Source organism: Apis cerana, linkage group LG4 (genome assembly GCF_029169275.1).
Source record: "Apis cerana isolate GH-2021 linkage group LG4, AcerK_1.0, whole genome shotgun sequence".
Classification (NCBI taxonomy): domain Eukaryota; kingdom Metazoa; phylum Arthropoda; class Insecta; order Hymenoptera; family Apidae; genus Apis; species Apis cerana.
Window position 1 is genome coordinate 12,216,805 of NC_083855.1, and position 24,415 is coordinate 12,241,219.

At 36.4% G+C, this 24,415-nt stretch overlaps 5 protein-coding genes across 8 annotated transcripts; 2 read left to right on the forward strand and 3 right to left on the reverse strand.

Moving 5' to 3' along the window:
- Nucleotides 1–1,731: 1,731 nt before the first annotated feature.
- LOC108000831 (mucin-2) lies at nt 1,732–14,134 on the reverse strand. Of its 2 annotated transcripts, none has more exons than XM_017061455.3 (3): nt 13,611–14,134; nt 7,231–7,336; nt 1,732–5,531 (listed from the first exon to the last, which is right to left on the reverse strand). In XM_017061455.3, exons 2-3 carry the CDS (start codon nt 7,331–7,333, stop codon nt 3,022–3,024), a joined length of 2,613 nt encoding a protein of 870 aa, XP_016916944.1. In that variant the 5' UTR covers nt 7,334–7,336; nt 13,611–14,134; the 3' UTR covers nt 1,732–3,021. The 2 variants fall into 2 exon arrangements, with proteins under 2 accessions (XP_016916944.1, XP_061930350.1); XM_062074366.1 differs by lacking the exon at nt 13,611–14,134 and adding an exon at nt 7,410–8,752.
- Nucleotides 14,135–16,809: 2,675 nt separating this feature from the next.
- Nucleotides 16,810–18,704, reverse strand: LOC108000884 (peptidylglycine alpha-hydroxylating monooxygenase). The gene is made up of 3 exons (XM_017061564.3): nt 18,569–18,704; nt 18,216–18,434; nt 16,810–18,094 (listed from the first exon to the last, which is right to left on the reverse strand). Exons 1-3 carry the CDS (start codon nt 18,701–18,703, stop codon nt 17,423–17,425), a joined length of 1,026 nt encoding a protein of 341 aa, XP_016917053.1. The 5' UTR covers nt 18,704; the 3' UTR covers nt 16,810–17,422.
- On the reverse strand, nt 18,669–22,056 carry LOC108000885 (ADP-ribosylation factor-like protein 6). Of its 2 annotated transcripts, none has more exons than XM_017061567.3 (3): nt 21,923–22,056; nt 19,433–19,612; nt 18,669–19,359 (listed from the first exon to the last, which is right to left on the reverse strand). In XM_017061567.3, exons 1-3 carry the CDS (start codon nt 22,005–22,007, stop codon nt 19,148–19,150), a joined length of 477 nt encoding a protein of 158 aa, XP_016917056.1. In that variant the 5' UTR covers nt 22,008–22,056; the 3' UTR covers nt 18,669–19,147. The 2 variants fall into 2 exon arrangements, with proteins under 2 accessions (XP_016917056.1, XP_016917055.1); XM_017061566.3 differs by having other exon boundaries at nt 21,830–22,007.
- LOC108000882 (uncharacterized) lies at nt 19,608–22,206 on the forward strand. Its single transcript, XM_017061562.3, has 4 exons — nt 19,608–19,924; nt 19,998–20,476; nt 20,558–20,893; nt 20,967–22,206. The coding sequence occupies exons 1-4, from the start codon at nt 19,861–19,863 to the stop codon at nt 21,429–21,431; spliced, it is 1,344 nt and encodes a 447-aa protein (XP_016917051.1). The 5' UTR covers nt 19,608–19,860; the 3' UTR covers nt 21,432–22,206.
- A 70-nt stretch (nt 22,207–22,276) lies between these two features.
- LOC108000883 (protein LTV1 homolog) lies at nt 22,277–24,399 on the forward strand. 2 transcript variants are annotated; one of them, XM_062074380.1, is made up of 7 exons: nt 22,277–22,419; nt 22,504–23,047; nt 23,119–23,315; nt 23,377–23,505; nt 23,620–23,811; nt 23,904–24,152; nt 24,276–24,399. In XM_062074380.1, the coding sequence occupies exons 1-7, from the start codon at nt 22,417–22,419 to the stop codon at nt 24,387–24,389; spliced, it is 1,428 nt and encodes a 475-aa protein (XP_061930364.1). In that variant the 5' UTR covers nt 22,277–22,416; the 3' UTR covers nt 24,390–24,399. The 2 variants fall into 2 exon arrangements, with proteins under 2 accessions (XP_061930364.1, XP_061930365.1); XM_062074381.1 differs by having other exon boundaries at nt 23,143–23,315.
- The last annotated feature ends 16 nt before the right edge of the window (nt 24,400–24,415 follow it).

Consider the following 24,415-nt stretch of genomic DNA (forward strand, 5'->3'; position numbering starts at 1 on the left):
TGCAATGAGGCCTGGGTTTCCCGTAGACGAGCACCACGTTCCAGATTATAGTCGCCGACACGGTGCCAGAGAAGAATGGAAAAAAAAAAAGAAAGTCATCAATGAATATCAACCTTGATCTATAACGTATACAGATTCTAATTTGAATCTATCATATTCAAAAGAATAATTTGCCTCGCGAATAAAATCGTTGGACGATCAAAGAGACGAATGATTTTGTGTCACCAGTTATCCCTTAAACGCCGCCATTGACGGAAACACGGAGAAAAACACGGAGGGAAGAGTGCGTAGGATAGAGCGGAGTACAACAGGATGCGAGCGACGCGTTCGATCGGCCACAAATGGGCGGACAAGTTTTTCCGCGATTCTCCTAGAAATAAATATAACGCTCTCCCGATTTATCTTGGCTCGCATCGTTTCTCGCGAATGGGTTAACGCATGCGTACGTGATTGAAAAGTTTCTTCCGATCCACTCTTTCGAGTCAACCCCTTTGTAAAAGTGGCTGCACGACGAATCGTCGATTCCGAGTAATTGACGAAGGTGAAAAATGGCCGCGTACATAGATAGGTTAAATCAGCTACAATTTTTCTCAACTCGTCTCGATGAATCTGTAATATCGATATTTGATCGCTAACGGTAAGATGACGCGAGCTCTCATCTCTCCTTTCATTTAACTTTCATTAAGATTGACGGGTATTGACCTTTGTCGAGACCTCGTATCATCTCTTCGTCTAACTTGTAATGTTCTCGTGTCGAGTATTTTTCTCACGTTCCGCATCCTTCCTTCCTGATCTCTAAATAAATATTCAGCTGTGAAGAATAGGTTATCTTTACAATTGCACAATCTCGTTTTTAACTCGAGTCAAACGACCCACATTTCACATTTGTCGTTCGTTTTCGATAATTTCGTGCATATATTGAAAAATCGGATGGATCGTTGGATATTATTGAGAAAAGATTCTTAAACATTTCGATTTGTTTAAAAAGAATTCGATTTTTCGGGAAATTTCGACACGAAATAGACATTTACCGATAGAGTCGGCTCTCTTCTATATGGCGGTAGTTATATTTCATCGATTTTTTTCTCGACATGTACGTACATCTATACGCAAGAGCAGAAATCTCTCAACGAGAGATTTATGTTATCGACATACTAAATTAATTTTAAATTAATATTTTTTATATGAATCCTCGATTCTTTCTAACCTCTTTCTTCTTATTATTCTTCAATTATGACTATTTCGTTCTTGTGATTCCAACAATTTACGATTTGGATTGAAATTTTCTCTAGACTCGCTTGAAAATCGTAATATCTTATCTAAAATGTTCTATCAAATTATCGATTATATTATATACCATACAAAATTGTATTTCTTTTTCCATTTTTCATTGAATTACTCTGTTTCATTGGAGAAGTTCCAAAGAATCAAAAACGAATCGAAATCGAAGATAGGAATTAAGATTCATTAATGCCAATAAATCGTAATCAAGTACCGTTTCGGCAGTTTTGAGTTCCAAACGAATATTCCCGAAGGCCTTTGCTGTTATAAATTATCCAATGGGCGTGTAATCGATTGCCGTTTCTTCCTCGATCCAATTCAATGCTGTTGTTCGATAAGAAGATTACCGATGCATCGATTACGTGACATATTTTTGGATCACGGATCGATTTTGCGACACGCAAAGTTCGATCAACCCTATGGAATCTAAGCTTTATACGAGACACATAGTAATCGATAATGCGATAATTTATTAATGAACGGAAAATCAACAAAACGTGTGACCGTCAGGTACAATTCATCATACGTAACAAAGTACACACTTATACATAGAGTACGTACGAAATTAATATTACGATGTTCTGAATCTATCTCATCATCATTTGTAATCTCGAGTACATGAGCGATCGCGATACCACGCACAAATAGTCCTTTTTTTACTATGTAACGTCTGATAAATGATATATCTCGTGCAAATACAACGCGAAGTAACTCGAATGACACAGGCGGCGACACAGTCGCCGTTATTACAATCGCAACCAATTTCAAGCGAATAAAAATAAAACGAACGAAATTCAATTGTTAGACATCGATGACCGGTAGACGTAAGATTAGCGTTAATAATACAAAGTTGCAATGATGACATCTATGTAAATCTGATTCTTACATTACCGTTTTCATAAAATTATTGCGAGTTGCATCGATCGCGCAGAATCGAGAGCATACAAACGTTAAACAATATAACGATACGATAAATACGTACGATCGCGTTAATTAATATATGTATATTACGATAAATACTTCTCACGAGCAACATTGTTCTTTCCATGCACATGTATGCTCAAACTACAATCGACTCGTTTGAGTAACAAGCAGCACCAATTGAAACACTTTTCTACGGATCTAACGATCGATTGTGTGCAATAATATTCTATCAAAAGTCATTTATATAATCGCGTACATCTTTGAAACAGGTTCGTTGAGCAATTTGTCACGACACATGACAATATGTTATATTTCACATACGTGTATATATATATATGCATGCGTGTATTGATTTATACGCATTCATTCTGCACGCGCGCTCGTGTCTACGTATACTGGCACATTAGAAATTGGCGCGCGTTCTCGCGTATCGAAGACAAGAACCATGGCTAAGATCGATAGTTCGCGGATCTGCCACGGTAAGCCTCTGCGATAACGATCGCGTAACGTAAGTAAAATAATTAAACAATGCATGAAAAATTGTGAGGAAATTCGATCGAGGGAAATTCTATGCGAATTAAATAAATACATATTATCAAGTAAGCTACGATCGAACCAACCTTCCTCGCATCCTTGTTCTCATCCTTTGTTCTCATACTTTGATTAGCTACCGCGCAGTCCCGCAAATTCGCTCGTTTGACCAAGGCGTGTCGTTCTTTTCACGCCTGTTTCTCCTACGCGTAGAACGTGGAACGGATTCCTGTGGGATTTGGAAGTAACGTCTGAAAGAAAAATCTTTCTCCACCGGGAACAGTTTTAATTGCCGTTTATCTCGATCGTTGTCACCGAGTTTACCCGATGCTCGTCCTCCGTCGTGGAGGAAGAAGGTGGCACGGTGAAGCTAGCTAGACCACTCTCGACCAGGCTCATAAGATCATTCTGACGCGCTCGCGCGAGTTTCTCGCTACGCGCCTTTTCCTCCGCTTTCTTCTTCTCGATCACAGCCTGGTTCGCGCGATTGTTGTTCCTCGTGTTCTCTTGGACGAACTGTTCGAATTTCGACAATTGCCTCTCTGTCGCGCTTTCGAAGATCTCGTTTCCCTCCACGGGTATACCGTGTTTGCTCACCGTGGGCTTGTAAGTCTTCACCTTCGAATGACCTTGGATGATGAGATACATCGGGCCACGAATAGGTTTGGCCGGCTGTTTGTAATGGGAGAAAATTGGATCCGTGGTCAAGCTCGGCATGGTAGTGATTCTCGGCGTGGTCGATACGTTTTTTCGATTCTCTTCCTCCTCTTTTTCCTCCTCCTCTTCCCTCTTTCCCTCCGTGCTCGTTCTCACCGGGGCACGGTCTATCATTTCCGGGTGTCGAGTGTGCCCGTCGAAAAGAGGCACGGACGAGTTCTCGGCCGAGGACGAGACGGTAGGCAAGAATGAAGGTGCGGTAGGCGTGGTGAAGATGGACGCGGTGCTGGTGTCCGGAATGCGGGACCGGTGTCGGTCGAAATAGTGCTCCTCGCTTTGACCGATCGAGTGCGCGGTCAAAGTAGGGAGTGGCGGCGATTCGGGCGACATAGCGGGGAAATTGTGCAACTGCGGCGACCGATGCGCCCCCGACTGATAATCCACGTGATCGATGGTCGATCTCACAGGCGGTGGTGCGTGCATGTGCGTCATCGGTGGGAACATGGGCATCGAGGCTGGCGCGCGGAAACCGACGGTTGGACGCATACCGCCGACAACGTGCATCGTTCCATGGTTGGGCCTGGTCTGTGGATGCATCATGGAAGAGAGGGGAGCTTGCGGTGGTCCGAATCCGAGCAAAGAATCGACGGGGCGCCGGGACGAAAATGGAGGAGCCATCGTCGAGTGGAAATGCATCCCGTGCTGTTGAACACTCGACATCAGCTTGTTCGGAGATAAAGGGGATTGAGAATTCTCCGAGACGAACGAAGATCCTCTGATCGCCGAATTTCGAATCGGTTGAAACTCGACTCTCGATGTTTCCGTCACCATCGTCGTCGAATTTTCCGGGAGACTAGAGGTCGCTATTGTCTCCATCGCTGGCGTCACCGAGCTCGAAGATGTCGCTTTTTTCTCCGAGTAATTGGTCGGCATCACTACCGCCACCGGTCCTTTTTTCGCCTCGTGAGTCGCTTCTGTGTCGGTGAGGTCGTGAGGCGAATTAGCGACGACGATGTGCATCTTCTCGTCCTCCGCGTTTTCGTTTTCATCGTTGACCGAGTCGGTGGTCGTAATAGTCGTCATCGAGATCGTGACAGGGGACGCTGTATCCACACCTTTTTGACCGACCACTACCTCTTCGTTCTCGTTGCTATCCCCGTCCACTATTATGTTCGCGTTTTGTTCCACGACCACCTCGTGATTCGAGGATCCAGCCGCTTGGTGGTCGATCGATTCGTATTGATCTCGGCCTGAATAATCCGTGGCCTGGCGTACACCGTTCGACGTGGTCGATGTCGATAAGGGGCCGCCACCTGGTGAGGGGGGCCATCCACCGGAAAGAGTTTGGGTCGACTGATATATTAAATTGGACTTTTCCAGGGAGACGGATGGTGTCGTCGCGGTTTCGTGCTTCGGTCTGGTGGATTGCGGCGACGAAGGCCCGTACACGCTCTTGATCGTCTCCACCTGAGTGGAGATCGGACTTTTGCTCGGGGGGAATTTCAACTGCGGGGATTTCCCCGGCTGATTGTACGTCTTCGAGGGCGGTAGAGGCGCGTAGAACTGCGCGTCTTGAAGCACCGGCCCTTCCTCCGTTTGAGTGTTGAATTGTTGAGTGGGCTCGACGAAGCTCACGATCTTGTCTTTCTGCGTCAACGGTGGGGGAAGCATCATCGTGTAAGGTTTCGTTTTTTGATTGTAGAACGGGCTCGGGTAGTAGCTGGACGGTATCGATTGAATCCTGTTTTGATTCCTGTAGTCGAGGGGCCCGTTTCTGAAGTTGCTCGTCCGCACCAGTTTTGGCGGTTCCGCCCCCGTGCTCCCGGTGAAGTCGTTCCTGTACGAGGAAACGGAATCCTGGTGACTCGATCTCGTGAATTTCGGCCCGTCCACGAATTTCAAGAATTGTTCCGGTATCTTCGGGCTGGTTTTCTTCGCGGTTACACCGAGGACCAGGATATCCCGTTTGGTGGACGGCTCGGTCGTGTGAGAATCCAGCCAATATTGAACCCTGTCCAGCACGGGGGGGACGTAATCGAAGGTAGGATTGTTCTTCAGGGGGTCGCCGCGTCCAAGCGGCGTCCACTCGTCGTAATCCATTCTGAGCGAAAACACGCGCGGCTTGCTCTCATTCTGGCCTGGAAAGGAAAAAACAAATCGACCTTTTAACACCCTTTCAAAATTCTAATCGATCGATCTACGTCTTCATCTCGTCACATTTATTACGGAACAAAATGGAGACTTTACAGGATAGGATAAGATCGTCGAGCTATTTCTCTGAGAAGAGAAAATCCTCATCCGTTTCTGCTTGTAACGCAAGTTGATGCGTTTCATATGCGCTCTCGCTACGAGCATTAACCGTCCATACGGCACGTCCTACTACCCGGTGTGGAAATAGAAACGAAGTACGAAGATACAAGAGACCTAGGCATAACGCGCAAGGAGAAAACTCTCGAGCTCTCGAGGATCATCGCGTCGGGATAAAACGTAATAGGAACGTGACGTGTGAAAAAAAGGTAGAAATTCGTCATCCATGAATATCACCACGTGTATAGCCTGCAGGCGTCCCTTTTTGAACGGGAGTGGCTCGATATCCAAAATACCGATACACCAATCTCTTTCCAAATTTCCACGTGAGAAATCGTTAGCGCGGGCAAAAGTCAGGTGCAGTATATACGATGTATATACGCGCGAGAGCACGCTGAATGTGTGTACTGTCCGTTTTCATGAGGGCACGCTGCTCCATCCGTTGACAACTGAGCAAAGATTCATTAAGGCTAAGTGCTTGCAGTCCCTGCCGCCGTCGTCGAGACAAGAGGAACGAATTTCTTTCGTGTCCCAGATTTTTTTTTCTCTCTCGCGAACTTGGAATCGTTCCTATTAAAAATATGAATTAATAGCTTGTACATCCTTTTATATACATATCATATCCGTTTTGAATCGAATCGAGCCTCTTCGTACTCGTTTCCTCCTTCCTTCTCGCCGATTATCGCAAATTATTGTTGCGTAGTTTTATATATATACGTCTGTTTGTATCGCCACGTGTGTCGCGAGCTCGAATCGATTTGACGATTCGGTATCAATCGGTTTCAAACAATTTCTCTCTCTCTCTCTGTTCATTGATAAAAAAAGAATTATTCCCGACAAAGTAATCGTCGAACAAAGAGGTATACTGTGTCGTCTAACAGGCGAGTATACAAGCGTTTTCCTATGTTGCATGTGTATCGATACACGTGAGTGTTCTTTTAGCACCGAGCTGAGTGACCTACTGACCCGGCACACACGCTTAGGCACACGCAGACGTGTACGTAAAATTTCTCGGCGACGGCAATACGTTTTTTCACTAAATTCAACGTATCTATGGGTTATTGAAACGTTTGCTCGGTGGCGGCGGAATGCCACGGCCGACGGACGTAGTAGTAGTCGAAAAATTACGATTATCGAGCATGTGCTCGTGACATTGCTCGCTTGGGACACACGACCTCTCTTTCTTTCTCTCTCTCTCTCTCTCGAACATCTCGAATTGGCGCAATTGGCTCGTGGTTTCGTGTGCATCCTCGCCGATCCTCTCGTGCTTTTCGTATTTTCTGCAGTACGTCGATCGAAATATCCGCAAAGTTCGTCCGCAATGCCAGACGTCGATTGTCGTGGTTTCTGGGCGATATAGTCACATATTTCGAATATATTTGTTTATATCGTAATCTGAATTCGGACGAGATCGATCGCGAGATCCTCTCTTTAACATATCGATCGGATATACGTAATACGTTTGTGTTCTTTGTTCGAAAAAGAAAGAAAAAGAAAGAAATGTTAGAAATAGAGAAATCGATGACTCACCAGTCTTGTTTTCAAACGTGGACGAAACACTTTGACAGGACGAACAGCAGAACAATCCTGCCAAGAATAACCATTTACACAGATCCGCCGATCCTCCCGGCATTTTCTGAAACAATCAAATTCGAATAAGAATAGCATGCTGATATATTTGATCAACGCGTCACGAGTTGAGTACGTACATGTGTATGCATACGAGTAAGTACATTGACACAGTGGATGAAGACATCCACTCTCCGTTCACCTTCTTTTTCAATATCGGTCGTCTATGTTCTACTTATCGACGTTACAATTACGCGAGATTACACAATCGATAATGTCGAAATAACGTAACATAACTCTCGTACAAGTGGAAGCGAAGAGAAGGTTAGAAACGAACCTCCTATCTTTATCACCAGATTCGAATATAAAAAAAAAAAATCTCTTCTAGTCGTAGAACATTTTAACCAGCGACAAGAAATAGCGGTATTTCGACGTTGGAGGTAGTTCACTACGCTTTCAAGAAGTTTGCATCCAAGTTATTAATGAATTCCGTAAGAAGGAGACCGTAGTTGAACCGTAGTGGGCCAGAAAAGACGGTTGAAATTGTAAGGTACGCGCAGGCGCAGGCGCGCACGCGCGAACCTCGTCCGTGAATTCGGATTCAAAACCATCGAAGGATTCGTCGGTAATACTTTCACCCGAGACATGTGCAAATCACACTAGCAACGCGCGAACGGTCATCGACCAATCCTCGTCGTTGCATCTATCTCGCTCTAGTTTCTTCTATTTCCCAACCGTAATAGTCTAACCTTGAAACATGAATATCCGTTGATTATCCGAGGAGCGTTTCTCGAATTTTAATTCAAATACAATTTAACCAGCTATAATATAGTTTCTTACTAGGAATTAAATACATCGTTCAATGCGATATGAACCATTCAGCGTTAATGGTCCAGACACGGCATATGACATTGACGACCGATGCAACTGGGAGAGATATATACAGGATCTTATTGCAAGTTGCTTGCTGTTAAACAAAAGCGACGAACGAACGATTGCGATCGATTGATACATGACAAAGATTTGAAAATAGGAAAATAGGGATGTTTACCAATAAATTTCGGAAAGCTTGCTAAAAGAAGCGGTTTCCATGGTATTTGCACGTGTGATCCTGGTGTATCGAAAGGAGAGGAAAGAGAGAAGAGAGAGAGAGACACGTGGTAACGGTAGACGATGCTTGAGGCGCCGAACTTCTCTCTCTCTCTTTCTCTCTCTTTCTTTCCTCCCTCTTTCTGTCTGTGTGGAATAAGATTCCCAAAGAAAGAACGTGGCCAGCATGGACGAACGAGCAAAGAATGCCGCCTTCTGCGATGCCGCCTTCAGATTCGGCGTGATTCGACCTTGAACCTCCGATCGAACAACGTCCATCTTGAAATTTTCCAACAACGGTACAACAAGGTATCGTGCGTAAAATTGAACAGGGTTGTGATTGTCTCGCCACAAACTTTTGCTTCCTCTACCGAGACTTGTATATATATGTATATATATATATACAATAAGTGTAAAGGATAAATGTAATATTTTCTTAGAAAAGGATGGTCTACCATTTACGTCCATTTACACGATTCTTCTTCCCGTATCGTTTCTCATGACTATATTTATTGTCCGTTTCGCGAGTCGAGCCTCCGTTTAAGCATAATTTATGGACGCGCGAATAGACTGGCTGGAAGCTTATAGAAGGAAAACAGAGATAGCAGAGAAAGTAGAGACGTTATGAGATTCCTCGTGAGAAAATATTTCTGAATTGAATCATTCAATTGAACGTATTCGCTTCGAGAAAAAATGAATTAGTAAAAATGCCAAACAATGATAATTTATAAAGTACTTTAGAAATATATTTTTTCCCAGTTTATCTTAACTTCAAATCGTTTTCGTACAAGCAATTACACATTTGATTGCCTATAAAATACGCATAATCGCGAAACATCGTGTTTATATCTAAATCTTACTATTACAAAGAATGAGCTGCAAATGTACCCGCATTTTACGTCTCATCGATATCTCGAAAAACGTATTTAAAAGCTCCATCATTTGAAATCGCCATACTACCTCTGACCCTAATTGCTCGTTGGATTCTTCGCGATAAAAGAGAGAGAGAGAGAGGGGAAGAGAGCGCAATAAAAAACGCATATTCGCAAACACTTTGATTCGTAAAACATTACCATTAAGATGCGTAATATAAGCGAATTAAGCGGGCTGTTATTTAAGGGACGAGAGGAGAGAAATGAAGAGAGGAAAAGAGAAGGGTAGACGAAAACCGGAGCGGGAAGAAACGGTGCGGCACGAACGGCCCTGAGATCGAGGTTGGCTCGCGAGACAGCGTGGCCCCACGGTTTCACTTTATCTCTCTCTCCTGTGGACCACACAAGGTTATTCGTGCGCGTGTGGACGTGACTGGGAAAAAAACGTGGCCAAAAAAATTCCCCTCGCCGTGTCGCGTGTATTAGCAAACGTACACAAACGTGCGCGCTATTCGTATTGGTAGAATTGACCGAACTACGACCGTTAATTTCAACTTCGTGCGGACGAGCAAAAAAGAAAAAAGCCCCGCGATCGAACGATCGAAAGTGGTAATATCTTTCGACATCGTGTATATAAGATGCAAGAAATTATCGAGGTTAATAGGCGAGGAAGCGAGCAGCGTGCAACTGGATTGTTCATCGGTGGCGCGAGCCGGCCGGAAGGAAACGGTCGTTTCGGTTTTGCTTTCCACACTCGGTGCGCGATCGTTTCCTAATTACGATCGCTCGAGATGTCTAATGGAGCCGCGGTGTAAACCGAATTTGTTGGACGGAGAGGGAAGAATAGAGGGAAGGGACGGCTGTTTTCTTTTCGTCGAAAGATGAAACGAGACTTTAACGAGACATATATGAAGGGGAAGAGGGCCACGAGAGGAGACGTGGCCCCAAAACGAAACCGGCCTATATTAGCTAAGAAGGCGTATTACGTATGCAGGCCGTTCGATCTCACTGCCGCTCCTCTTCCCGCGTGCGATGAAATTTTCATGCTGCGCGGGGATATGCCCATGCGAAACCGTACCGACACGCTGTCCCACGAATCTTTCCCCGATCCGACGGCGGTTGCCCGGGGACCCATAGCGCGAGCAATAAAAGACCGCAAAAGCGAGAAAAAGTAGTCGGCCGGCAAACTTCGAGACCTTACCGACCCGCCATCGTGTCGAGATAAGCGTTCGACAGTTCGATGCGAAAAATCGATCCCGCTTTTGTTCTCGCGTTTAACGCCGATATCATTTATTTTTCGCTCGATAATTTTCTCGTTTTGCCAATTTTATAAATTTAATCGCTGCATTCAATTGAATCAAACGTATTATATTTCGATCCGAAAAATCGATCTCTTGTCCTTCCGTTTAACATCGATATTATCTTATCGTCTTTCGCTCGATAATTTTCTTCTTTTTATCGATTTTATTCGCTGCATTTATTAGATAGAAATCCTATTTTTCTCTTTGCGTTTAACACCGATGTTATCCGTCTTTCGCTCGATAATTTTCTTCCTCTCTGCCAATTATATGAATCCGATCATTTAGATTTAAGCGAATCTTTGATCCGAAAAATCGTTCCCACTTTCATCTTTGCGTTTAACATCGATATTATCCATTTTTCGCTCGATAATTTTCTTCCTTTTAAAAATTTTACAAATTTTATCGAATACAGGATGAAATAAAATGTAGTTCGATTTTACTTCTGTCTTACTTGCGTTCGATTTTGTTAGAATCAAATTTTGTTAGAATCAAGCGTAGTGGGAGCTGTCGCGCGTTCATCCGCGTCATATCGAATGGAAGGGAGTAGGTGGGGTGAAGGAGGGAGAAAGAAGAAAGAAGTATGGAGAGAGAGAGAGAGAGAGAAGAAAAAAGGCGTTAATACAGAGATCCTAAAAGAAGAAAGTATAGTAGTTCCGTATTATTCGCAAAGTATTTTCTGTACTTCCGTTCGAATCGTGTCCCGAATAGGGGTCACGCGATTTACATGTGTTCGCTTCCTTACATCGATGAGGATTTCTCCGTTTCTTTTCTAGCCGCTCTTCCCCCTCCCCCCCTCCTCTCCCCCCTGATTAGAGAAATAACGAAAGTTATGGGTTCCCGTGACCGGCATCAATCCCGTGAAATAAATTACGGAGCCAATATCTCTTCCCTTCGTTCTATCTCCTCTGTTTCTAATTCTTCCATTAATTTCTCGATTTCAATTCTTCCCGCGCTCGATTTGATTCGATTGGTTATTTTAGAAAAATTTTAACCCTCTTCCTCCTCCCTTCTTCTGCTCCGTGAAAGTGAGCATCGTAACGTACATCGAAACGATTAACGTAATAATTTATCAAAAAGATCGATCAAAAAGAATGATGATCGAGTTGTAACTGTTTTATCACTCTTTCTATGATATATCGAATCGTACTTTTTCGATCCATCAAGTTATCCCTTACTGGGATAAGGGAAGGACGATAAAGTGAAACTCTTTTTATAATCGGGCAATTAGGAATATCTTATTTTATTAACGATAACGAATACTCAAGAATTTTACGAATTCCCGTCTTTTTCGTCCGCGTTAAAACTTATTTGCATAAGCAGTTCCTTTCCTCGTATCGTCGACAGATAACAGCGATGGTGGAGGAAAAAGAAACCAAAGGGCCCGACATCTCTTTCTTGAATTTATATCGTACAAAAATTAGATTGACCGATCATAATTGTCGAGAAAAGATAAAATGGGGGAAAGCTTCGTACGAACTTAATCTTATTACACGAAAAATCTCGAAAAACCGCGCGTACATTTTGTCCTTGCTGTTATGTATCGAGATACGATTCTCGCGTAGCGTAGGCCAATTGACTTAAATAATTGGATGGATGTCGAGTTTCGAGTCGAAATATTTCGAGTCGTATTTTTATCGAACAATCGAGACGAGACGAGAAAAGAGATAAGGTGAATTCTCGAGATAAAGGAGGAAAGGAAATGCTTCCTCGTCCGCCCAAGGGGAGGGAAGAAAACATTGGCACTCGCTGTCGAACGTCGATAAAACGCAAACAGATGTACATAATTTCGCGAACAGTCCAACGAGATCGAGGATTGGATAGGGGAGCACGGGCATCGTGGAATAAGAGGGGAAAAAAAGATGGCGACCTAGTTCGAATAGTTTCTATATATATATATATATATATGTTATCCGTTTGGGAACATCCGTTTAGATTGATTCGCATGAAAGAGCTGATTTTAGTAAAACCTTGCCAAGTAGATGTCACAGTTTCTGGCTTCGTTCTTTTTAATACGTATTAATAAGAGCATTCGTTCGAAATGCGTTGGACCTAAATCTTGAGGGGGGGAAAGATCTTGGCCTCGAGAGAGGAAAAAAACGGCGCCGAAATCGATCGAAATTTTCAATCAACGCTCCTTCGACTCTTCTTTTTCGAGCGCCCGGGACTCGTGAAACGGTACGATACTCGACGATGTTTAGAAGAGGAGAGCGAGCGCGCGCATGGAAGCGATTAATGCCAATCAGGAGGCAATTTCGCGTTCTGAATTCGAGATTTCGTGTTAACGCGAGAAATCAATAGCAGCCCGTGAACCGATTAAGGATGCAAACGAGCAAACAAAACCGAGCGATTCGATGAAATGCTGATTCGTGAGCCTGTCCATTTGAATGGCCGATAATTGAAATTCTGCGACCAGGCCATTTAGTTTCACGCGTCTAATGCAACACGAATTTCTTCGAGAATTCGTGACAACTATGCGGAACGAATGGAGAACCATCGAATTCCTCCTATATTCCGCGGCCAACTTCCTCTTCTTTTCCCTCCCCCCTTGAAAATATTTTTTCTTTCTTCTCCTCCAGAGAGAGAGAGAGAGAGAGGAGAGAAATGGAACGAAAATGAAAATTATCCTTTGACAAGTAGTTTGGTTGAATAAAATTTTGATGAAAATTTAATAACCCCCTTAAATTAAATTTCCGCAGTTTCGTAATTAACCGAGAATACGAATTCCCAAAGCTATACAAACAGTAGTACACAGCGACGTGTATTGTGCGTTAACCTCTCGTTAATGGGCAACATTAGTACTCATTTTCCCTCGTGTATATAAAATATAGATATACACGTATGCTCTGCACTCTGTACTCTGGAGAAAAGTTTCCGTTAAAAAAAGAAAAAAAAAAGAACATTTCGCGTTTATTTCTGTCTGGCAAACAACGAATCCCCCCCTCCCCCTCCACCCGAACGAAATGTTTCTCTCGTTTTTTGTTTGTTTTTAGTCGCCTCGCAAATTCGAAAAAATATTTAGCGCGAAGAAAAACGATGGAGAGAACAATGGAAATAGAACAAGTGAAAAAAAAAAACTTACCGCTTTCCGCAGCGAATCCTTTCCTCTCGTCCGATTATTATTAATCCTTTCCTCGTTTGGGAATGATAAATCTGTAAATCTATCGAGATATCCTAAACGAAAAGTAACGATGCTTTTTCGTCCACGGGCATAGTTATTTTCTTCTCGTTTCTCGTTTCTCGTATTTGTCCTCTGAAGAAAATTGGAACGATAACTTGGACAAGGACGAGGACGAGTACGTGGACAAGAACTGAGGAGGAAGTCTGCTGTAAGAAGTCGAAAAGTGGGACCGAAATGAAACCGAGGGGAGGGCTTGTTGAAAAAAAATATTCGAAAGGGCGTCTCGTCTTTTGACAAGAAAAAAAAAGAAAAAAAAGAAAAATATTAAATACGAGAGAGAGAGAGAAAGAGAGAGAGAGAGGCGCCTTATCTCTTAATGATGCGATATAACAACCGAAATAAAACGCGGAAAGTAACTCCCCGATCGAGTCAGTTTGGCGAAAGCTCCGGTTCGTTCGAAGCGCAGTGGAGAACTGAGCGAAGTGCCGGCCGGTCGAGGAGCCAGGCGGGCTTTTCCAACCGGCTTAACCAATCCCGACTTCTCTCTTGGACCACGTGCCTCTTTTCCTCTCTCCCTCTCTTTCTCATTCCATCACCCTCTCACCACCGATCTTCGCCACTCGTCCGCGGAGTTATCGGTCGAAAGAGCGTGGGCTTAGCTACATCCCTCGTATCTCTGCATTTCCCAACCCCTAACACGCGCCAATTTTTTACCAACTACTACACGGATCTTTCTCTTTCTTTCTTTCTCTCTCCGATATTTATTTAACTTTGTCTCGGAGATCGAGTATAATCGGATAATTATACCTTTCCGTTCCTATTCCATTCTTTCTTCTATTGTGAGTGGAGAAATGAAATTCGTAAAAATCATACGCTTGAGTCTCTACGTAGTTTTCTAATAAAGGAAGTAAATATAAACGATAAAGATTAGATAAGAAGGGTGGAACAAAGAACGAAGAGATATATGGATACTCGCGAAAGGCGAGCATTTAACGCGTATCTATTCTCGCTAGGATTCTTCGAAGACGTGCTACATTGACAAATACGCGCGCCTCGAGTCGATGCAATGTAGCCTCGTTTGCCGTTAATGGGCAAGATATGTTTTCGAATCTAAAACTTAATCCGACTTCTAGACTCCGGAACGATATCTGGTTTCGATCGATTTACGTGTGTGTGTACGATCACAATACGAAAATCAAATCGCGTCGTTCGATTTCATTTAAAAAAAATTTGCATGATCGAACGACGCCATTTAATTGGATCAATTAGAGTTTCGCGCATGAAATAACGCATGGTGAAATCCGCTTCCGGAAAAGAAATCCGTCGGCTTGAATTTTGAAAAGTGCGATTCTTCGATTCGAAATTCGATCTCCTTTGTCTCGTTTCTTACGCATTCTTTTCGAAGTCGATTCAAATATTTATAGGGAAATAGAGAAAGAGAAAGAGAGAGAGAGAGAGAGAGAGAGAGAAGAGGTGAAAAATAGAACTCGATAAAAGAGAAACGAGAAAAAAAAGAAACAAAGCTTAGGTCGTGTCTACTTACTTGGTTTGTACGCGAACCTGCGTCGAACAAAACGTGATCGAGGCCCCTTACTTTCGAAGTTGGCTTCAGAGCATATACGGTTGATCGACTGCATGTGCTTCGCTCGCTTTCCTAACAAGACATTCTTTTACCGACGATCATACTTTTATGTACGTGCCGTTTTCATTGACGCATTACTGAATTCTTATCGTCGAATTTTAACAATGAATATATTGTACCTGCGTGTATGAAAAATAATTCGTAAAAGGGTTCGTGTCAAAGATGAAATGATCGTTGAAGTCGTGAAAATTCGCTTCATCGGTAAAGAGAATGGTGACTATTCCCACATTGGAATGAAGTTCGTTTTCGTTTTCGATGTTATGAAGTCTGAAACGAAAGTTAAACGTTTAAGATAAATTTAGCGCGAGTTAACATATTAAATATTTGATTAACTTTCTCTCATATATATCGCATCCTATTATTAAAATCATATATTTGTCAAAACGCTAATATTCTATTTTGAATAGATAGAAATGTTTAAACGTATAAATATCTGGTTTCATCGTGTTATAATTAAATTTTTAACGCTTTTCTTATCTTTTCGTATTAATAAGCTTCTTTGATCTTTGATTTTTGTTTGAGATGGCGCAACCATCAAATCATCAACGAAGTCGTAAATCGTAGTATACGAAAGAACACGTTCGAGAACCGGAAGTGTAAAGTATACCGAGGCTTCGATCCGATTTTACTTTCACAAGATCGTATTATTTCGATACAACTCACGCTTCGATCAATTACTTTCATAGAACCAAAATTTGTGATAAATTTATCCTATCGTATAAATATTCGGTCTGATTTTATATGCATGACTTTATATATGATGCTTTATTTTTTTATATACTTCCTTTATGTTTCTATAGAGAAAAGAAAGCTACTTCTCTACTAAAGCTAGAGATAAATACAGTGAAAAGAAGAATTGATTTATGTATACGAGTTTTCAAAAGAAATTACTTTTCTTAAATAGATAATGTCGAAGTCGCACGATTATCGACGGTCTCAAAAGAAGATGCTGAATACATATGAACGATGTTAACGATTTTACGAACCTATTGTAATTAATTTACAATGTAAATATCAATTAATTTTCTTTTTATAGCATAAAGATTCATTTGAATATTATTTGCATAAGTTGTTATTTCGTATATTAGATGAAAAATGAGACGAAATCGATAAAAAGTTTAAGTATTTTCTTTGAAGAGAAATTAGCTATTTAAGTGCTCGATAGCTTTTAAAGTGCACGACCACACCTTCGATAGATTCTTTTACATACTCATTGCACTTTCTCCGTTCATTTGTTTTCCAAAAACGTACATCCACGTTTATCGACATACTTTCAAGAAGAACTGAATCTATGAGACAATAAACTTTACAAAATATTTATTATATTTGTCAAATTGTAATAATAAAAATGATACTTAGTATTGTTGAATTCTGAAAAATGAAAAAAAAATGTAAGAGATAAACGAAACAAAAATTATATAAATGATTTTTTAAGATATGCATTTATTTTATTCTTATATATCGAAATAATGATAATTATTATGATAATATTCATAAAAAATGCATCCGTGTATCTTCTGTCTAACTTAAAAAATAAATTTTATTTGTTACATTTATAATTAAAGTAAAATCGTATTATAATATACCATGAAAATATAATACATTCAGTCTATGATTTCAAAAATGATTTCTATTATTATACGATTAAACATTTACCATTTCATAATGGTCGACAAAAAAATCGCTAATATGAATTCAAGATTTTTCATAGAAAAGATAGAGTTTATTTGGGAGACTGTTTACGTTTCTTTATCCATTATAGCTGGATACAATAATCGGATAAAATTAATGGCAGGTACGTTAAAATTTAGTTGTTAGGCCTTATATAAAATCAGATATAAAACATAACTATAATACATTCATACATTAAAATAAAATTAATTAAGTACTGTTACTTTGAATACAAAATAATTCTAAGAATAAAATAAGTAATTTATGCACGTTATAGGAACAAAATGTTAATAACATCAACTTAGAAATTGCCATAATTTCGTATAAATACGAAAGTTTATCACAAATATAATTAAAATATAAAAAACAAATTCTACTTTACAATAAATAGATAAAATACTTTCATTATAAATAACATTGTCTCTGTATCAATTTCTAATCGAGATTTTTATAAATCACGTTATAAACTAGACGCTTCTATAGTGGGAATATTAAAAAGTCCAGCATCTTTCCAATAATAACGAGGAGGACCAGCAGTAAAGCAATATTTCATAGACAATGGTTTGTCATTTTCAACATAGTACATTAAATAAAAATTACACATTTCATCATTTTTAGTAGCACCAATATATGTCCAACTATCACGTGTACTTTGCATAGTACAACGAGCCGCTATTTGATCACCCTGACTAGCTGAAACTTTATTGTGTACAGGATAAAACATTTGAGGAGTCAAAGGATCTCTTTTTCCTAATTCTATCCAAGTGTAATCTGGTTTTACCACATATCCAGAAACTACTTTTCCAAGAGAATGGGTATGTGTTCTATATGCAATAGGATGAATAGTTTTGTTCTCTTTTATCATACAGGCTGTTTCCATGTATGTTGTTCTTCTAGGTGGTATGATACCTGAAGTTCCCAAAAGAAGAACACCAGCTAATTTATTCAATGGATTTAATGTGTAATATAGAAATACACCAGAATCATCGGTTCTGCCATCTTGAAATTGTGTGATATGAGCATAATGAACCTGTAGAACTAAATATTTAATTGAAGAATCTCCACCAACTTTGAAACCTACTCCTTCTGGTAAAATTAATGTTGGTGCATCTCTGGCCCAAGCATACAATATCTAAAAATATAAAAATATATAAAAATATTAATACAATCAAATATTAATAATATTTTTTACAAAATTTTTAAATTATTGCTTTATATTTTCTATATTTTCTTATATTTTCTTCTTTGTGTACCTGAGAATCTTCTGCACATGGTACCATTGTATCCTTGTTATCATTTATACCGTGTACCATTTCTCCACAATCCCATACAGGTTTTGAACTACCAGGTTTTCTACAACCGTATAAAAGAATATGATGAGCAGTTGCCATTGTTGCATTTGGTTCGAAACCCGTCAAATAATAATTTTTAGAAGGATCTACTTTAACAGGAGTACACAAATACAGTTCTTCCTAAAAATAAGAAAAATATCTTTTTATTATTTTTTATTTATTCATTTAATATAAATCGAGAGTTTTATTTAAAAAAATGTTTATTAAACAACTATATATGTTATTAAACAACTATTTTTTTAACTTATATTTACCCTATTTGGTCTAACATTTGGCATAAGTAACGCATATTTATTTACGCTATTACACTGTATAAATTTAAATAAAATCGAAAATAAAATATAAGCAACGAAATCTCTTTTCATTTTTTTATTAATATTTATAAACATTTTATGAATTATTTTAAAAATTTACATCAATCTGTTAAATGTTACAAATCGATATTACGCAGCTCACGCACAAACTCTGACGTAGTAAGCATTTATAAACGCCATCTATCAAGAGCACAGTAATTTATTGCATATAAAATTTGTTGATAAAAATTTTTCAATATAATTAATATTTCTATTAAATAATTTAAACAAATTATTATAAAAACATGATTTGATATGTATATATTGTCTGTCATTAAACAGATGATTAGAATTATATAAATTAGATATTCGTATATATCGTAATTTGAATTTCATTCATGAGGACGAAATCGAAGTAAAATACATATATAAATACTATTTATGTGGATTTAAAAGTGTCCAATTTTAAATACTATAATCGATTGCTTTCTGTTCAGTTAACTTTCATGAATAACAATATTATGATATATAAATTTATTTTTATCTTTTATTAATATATATGTCACGAATTTGATCTGTAAGCCATTCTATGCCTAATTGTAAGCCTTCTCCAGTAATTGCATTTGTTGCTCGTATATGCCAAGGTTTATTCTGTATACGATCAAGGCCAAGTCCAGCAACAAGTTTAACAGTGGTTAGAGAATCAGGCAAATCCATTTTATTAGCCAAAAAGAGAATCGGTATTTTACGACCTAAAATATTTAGCAAGGAAAATTTAATTTTTAAAAGATATCTAATAAAGAACAAAAAGAAAATAATTTGTACCAGCTATATCTGGATGTTGAAGAAGCATATCTAATTCTTCTTTAACAACAACCAATCGTAATTTGTCACTACTATCAATTATAAAAATAATACCATGGCAATCTTTATAATAGTGTTCCCATAATGATCTATGACGGTCATGGCCTGACATATCGAATGCTGTGAAACTAACATTTTTAACTGAAAAAAAATGTTACAATTTGCAATGTAATTAAATGTAATTTGTTATCAATATTGATATATATGATGATTTTAAAATTATATGTATTTAATGTTTTTTACTTTATAAATCGATACCTGTTCCTTCATTATTTCTTCATTTATTAAAATGAATGAGAATCACTGAATATACATATATAATAAACACAATATTGGCGCTATAAGATTTAAAAAGAAATAATCAATTTGAAAAGAAATTTTTAAAAAATATGGAGGTGTGTGATGTTTTACATAATGTTATTAATAATGAAAAAGATTTAGAAGAAAATCAAGGTAATATAAATCATTAAAAAAATCTAACCCTAAATTAATTGTTATAAAGATCTTAAGAATTATTTTATTTTAGAATCCGTAAATGAAGTGAAAAACAGATTAAAAAAACAAATAGAACAATTGAAATCTCTAATTTTGCAAATTGAATGCAGTTTGGATATATTAAAATTTAAAAATATTAAATGTGTTTTTCATTCAAATCTTGTTAATAACTTAAGTACTGATGAAGTTCCAAATGTTAATTTACAATTGAAATCCGAATTATATAGATATTCTGGTTTTTATTGTGTCAAGTTTTCAGAAGAAGAATATATATTTAATTTTTCACCTTTAAGTAAATATGATAAAAAAAATATTTTTGCTGTACAAATATTAAATAATCAAAAAAACGGAACTTTAGGAAAATGGGTAATGCCAATGGGTATTGATTTAAATGACTTAACATCTGACTTTCCTATTACTGAGTTAAGAAAAATACCACATTTCTTAAAAATTTGTAAACAACATATAGATTCTTATTTTATACGACAAACACAATATATTACATTGATGGTATATATAAATCTTCTTAATTTATTTTCCTATATAAAAAAATACAGAATTAAAATATTAAATACAAATTTTAATGTTTAGGATATTATTTCTCATACGAAAAATAGTACTTTACAGTCTAATTTAGGATATACGCAAATTAGTTTAGAATTGATGGGCTTATATTATAAAAATACAGATTCATACATAAGTATAATTATATATCTTTTATATAATATCAATGAAGCTAGACCACACAAAATTGAAGTAAATTCAACAACACAAGATGAATTAGATCAAAATATAAAAAAACATCTACAAAAATCTTTGGTATGTTTTAAACAATTTGATTTGCATAAAGCATTTGAGAATATGTTGAATTTGGAAGCATTTAAATGGACAAAAGAAAATGCTGAGGATAGTCCATTGGAAATTAATGTAAGTAAAACTTTTTAAGTTCTTTAAGCAAATATTAACATGAATCTATTCAAAACATTATTTTTATTTTCAGAATTTAAGTAATTCAGATGAAGAAGGATTTTTAAGCACATATTCAATTACACAAAAAAAATCTTTGACACATAATAAAAAAAGAAGAAAAAAGAGAAAAATAAAGGAAGAAAATTTCAATAACATTTTAAATTTACATGAATGTAAAGAAAATTCTATTCAAAATAAAGAGCAAGTATCACAAAATATTAAACAAAATACAAATATCATAAAATTGACACCAAAATTAACTCATTTAAAAAAAAAAAGATTAAAACAGACAAAATTGAAATTTCATTTGAATAATTCAGAGAATGAATCTTCTGATACAATTGCACTTAAACATATAGAAATAAATAAAAAACTAATTAAACCATTAACTAGTACTCCAATACATCAAAATAAACATTCTTCTGATTCCATCACATCAACTAGTATTAGTGATATTACAATAACTAAAAATAATTCAGATATTGATAGAAAATAAAAAAAATCAATTTTAGAATATACTTAGAAAAATTATTGCAAAACAAAATAAAAGAAAAAACGAATCATTTGTTTAATTAAACTTGAATTTAAAAAAGTAATCTATAATTAATAAAAAATTAAAAAAGAAAAAGATAAAAAAAAACTGAAATATATAATATAAATATTCAATAATTTTTTAATTAATTGTAATGTATTGTATCCTTCACATAACATTTATACATATATATATATATATTGTTTCAAAATAAATCTTGTCTTTAATTTAATTTGTTTTATTATATTAAATAACAATTGGTGCTTGAACAGATCAGCAAGTGCAAATAATAAAGTAGAAATACTGTCTTAAGCACGTCAATTCAACATCGAATGTCGTTCACTTGTCATTATTTAACTTACATGAAAATTTTTCAACATTATACCCAACAGTAGGTACTATGTCTATGCAACGGTCATCCTCGCGTTTGAAATTATTTATGACCGTTGACTTACCACTATTGTTAAGGCCCACTACTAAAACGTTTACTTCTTTTTTCTTAAGACCTAAAAGATTTGCTAAACGATCAAATAGTCCCATTTTCTGTACTCTCTTCGAAGTTACGTGTTTATCGAATATCAATAGTCTACGCTATAATACTGACTACTATGAAGATAATATATTTAAAAATACAAAATATAATTATTCTTCTCCTATTACTTATATTTAATTTACTAATATATACAATGTATTCTTTAACATCTTAATATCTTAAATAAAATTGATGAAAATATTGTAATTTCAAATCTACTTTTTATAACTTCAACTTAAATATATGAATTCTAAATTTTTATTTAGGTTTAGATTGAGAACTACTGAGCGCATGCTTTCGTGTTTTGTGACAGTAATATTTATAAAGTTAAGTTTGTGAATAATTCGAAATATTATTTTACTAATTTACCTTTTAATTTTTGCTTATTATATTAAATAATAAAAAAAATACTGAAAAATGGTAAATTGAAAAACAATAATTTATATTCATATTTTAGGTTATATTTATGTTACAAATATTTATACAAATTAAATATTTTTTCAGCCTAAGGGAAAAACGAAAAAATTCATTGATAAAAAAAATTCAGTAACATTTCATTTAGTTCATCGTTCTCAAAGAGATCCATTAATTGCTGATGAAACCGCACCACAACGCGTGCTTGTTCCTATTGGAGATACACAAGCTGCTAAATTTGAAAAAAAAAAAGATGATAGTAAACGAAAAGAAGAACAAAGAAAATATGGCATATATTTTGATGATGATTATGATTATTTACAACATCTTAAAGATGTTAATACTTTAACAGCTGAATGGGAACGTGTAGATTCTACAACTTCGAAAATAAATGAATCACATAATGCACCTAAAATTAATTTACCATCTTCTGTATTTGCTTCAAATGTTGAAGAAAAAGTTGGGCTTTTAAATAAAGCAGCCCCAATTTCAGGATTGCAATTAGATTTAGATCCAGATATAGTTGCAGCTATGGATGATGATTTTGATTATGATAATCCAGAAAATCAGTTGGAAGATAATTTTATGGAATTAGCTAATACAAACAATAGTGATATTTTAGAAGAAGAGTATGGTATGTATTTATGAAAATGTTATTGTAAAACTCTTTTATTTATAATTTAAAAATGTGATTATATGAATCAGATGAAGCATCTGATATTTCATCAGAAAGACACATGGAATTATCAGATGAAGAAGAAGATGAAGTATGTAGTTTAAATGGACCTCAATATACTTTTAAAGAAGAAGAAACAAAATCTCGTTTTACGGAATATTCAATGAGTAGCAGTGTGATAAGAAGAAATGAACAATTAACGCTTCTTGATGATAAGTTTGAAAAAGTAAATATTTATTATATTTTACTATAAATATTTACATAAAGTATATTATTATTTTTATTAGATGTATACTGCATATGATGATAATGAAATTGGTGCATTAGATTGTGATGAAATTGAAGGACATATTGCACCAAATTCAGATTTGATACTTCAATGTGCAACAGAATTTGAAAAAAAGAAAAACGAAAATGTAAGTCAAATTTAACATTAATATATTTAAAAATTATATTAAAATTATTATATATTTAAAATTATATATTTAAAATTATATATTAAAAAATTAAATATGATTTCATTTTAATAGGCTGATAATGTTGCACAATTGATGAAAGATAAAATGAAAATTTTAGAAAATGAGTACTCAAGTTCTGAAGATGAAGATAGTTTAGAAGAACTTATTGTTAATGCAAGAGAAAAAGACAAATGGGATTGTGAAAGTATTATTAGTACTTATAGTAATATTTACAATCATCCAAAATTAATTTCTGAACCTAAGGTTGTTTAAGAATAAATGTTTACCTATATATTTTTTATTTCTTTTTTTTATATAAATTTTTATTTAAATTTAATATATAAATATTTTTATAGCATCCACAAAAGATCAAAATCAATCCAAAAACTGGTATACCAAGAAATATTCTAGATGGATCTTCTGAAAAATTAACTGCAAAAACATTGGCTCAATTTGATCAACAAAATGAATATTGTAAATCAAAATATCCTCAGTCTATTGCAGAAACTATGAAATCTACCTTAAGTACATTGAGTATAAGATCTAAGAATGAAACTCCCGAGGAAAGAAAAGAAAGAAAGAAAGCACTTAAAGAATATAGAAAAGTAATGTTATTTTATATATTATTATAGTTATGTATATATTATATATTATTGTAGTTATATATATGCAATTGTATATATATATATATATATTTATATATGTAAAATTATTATTGTTACTTTTAGGAAAGACGAATAGAACGGAAAGCTAATACTGAAGCATTTAAGGAAGAAAAGAAACGACAAGAAAAAATTTTATTAAATAACAGGCAAAATATTCAAGGAAATAAAATATTTTAAAATAAATAAATTTTGTTTATATTCCA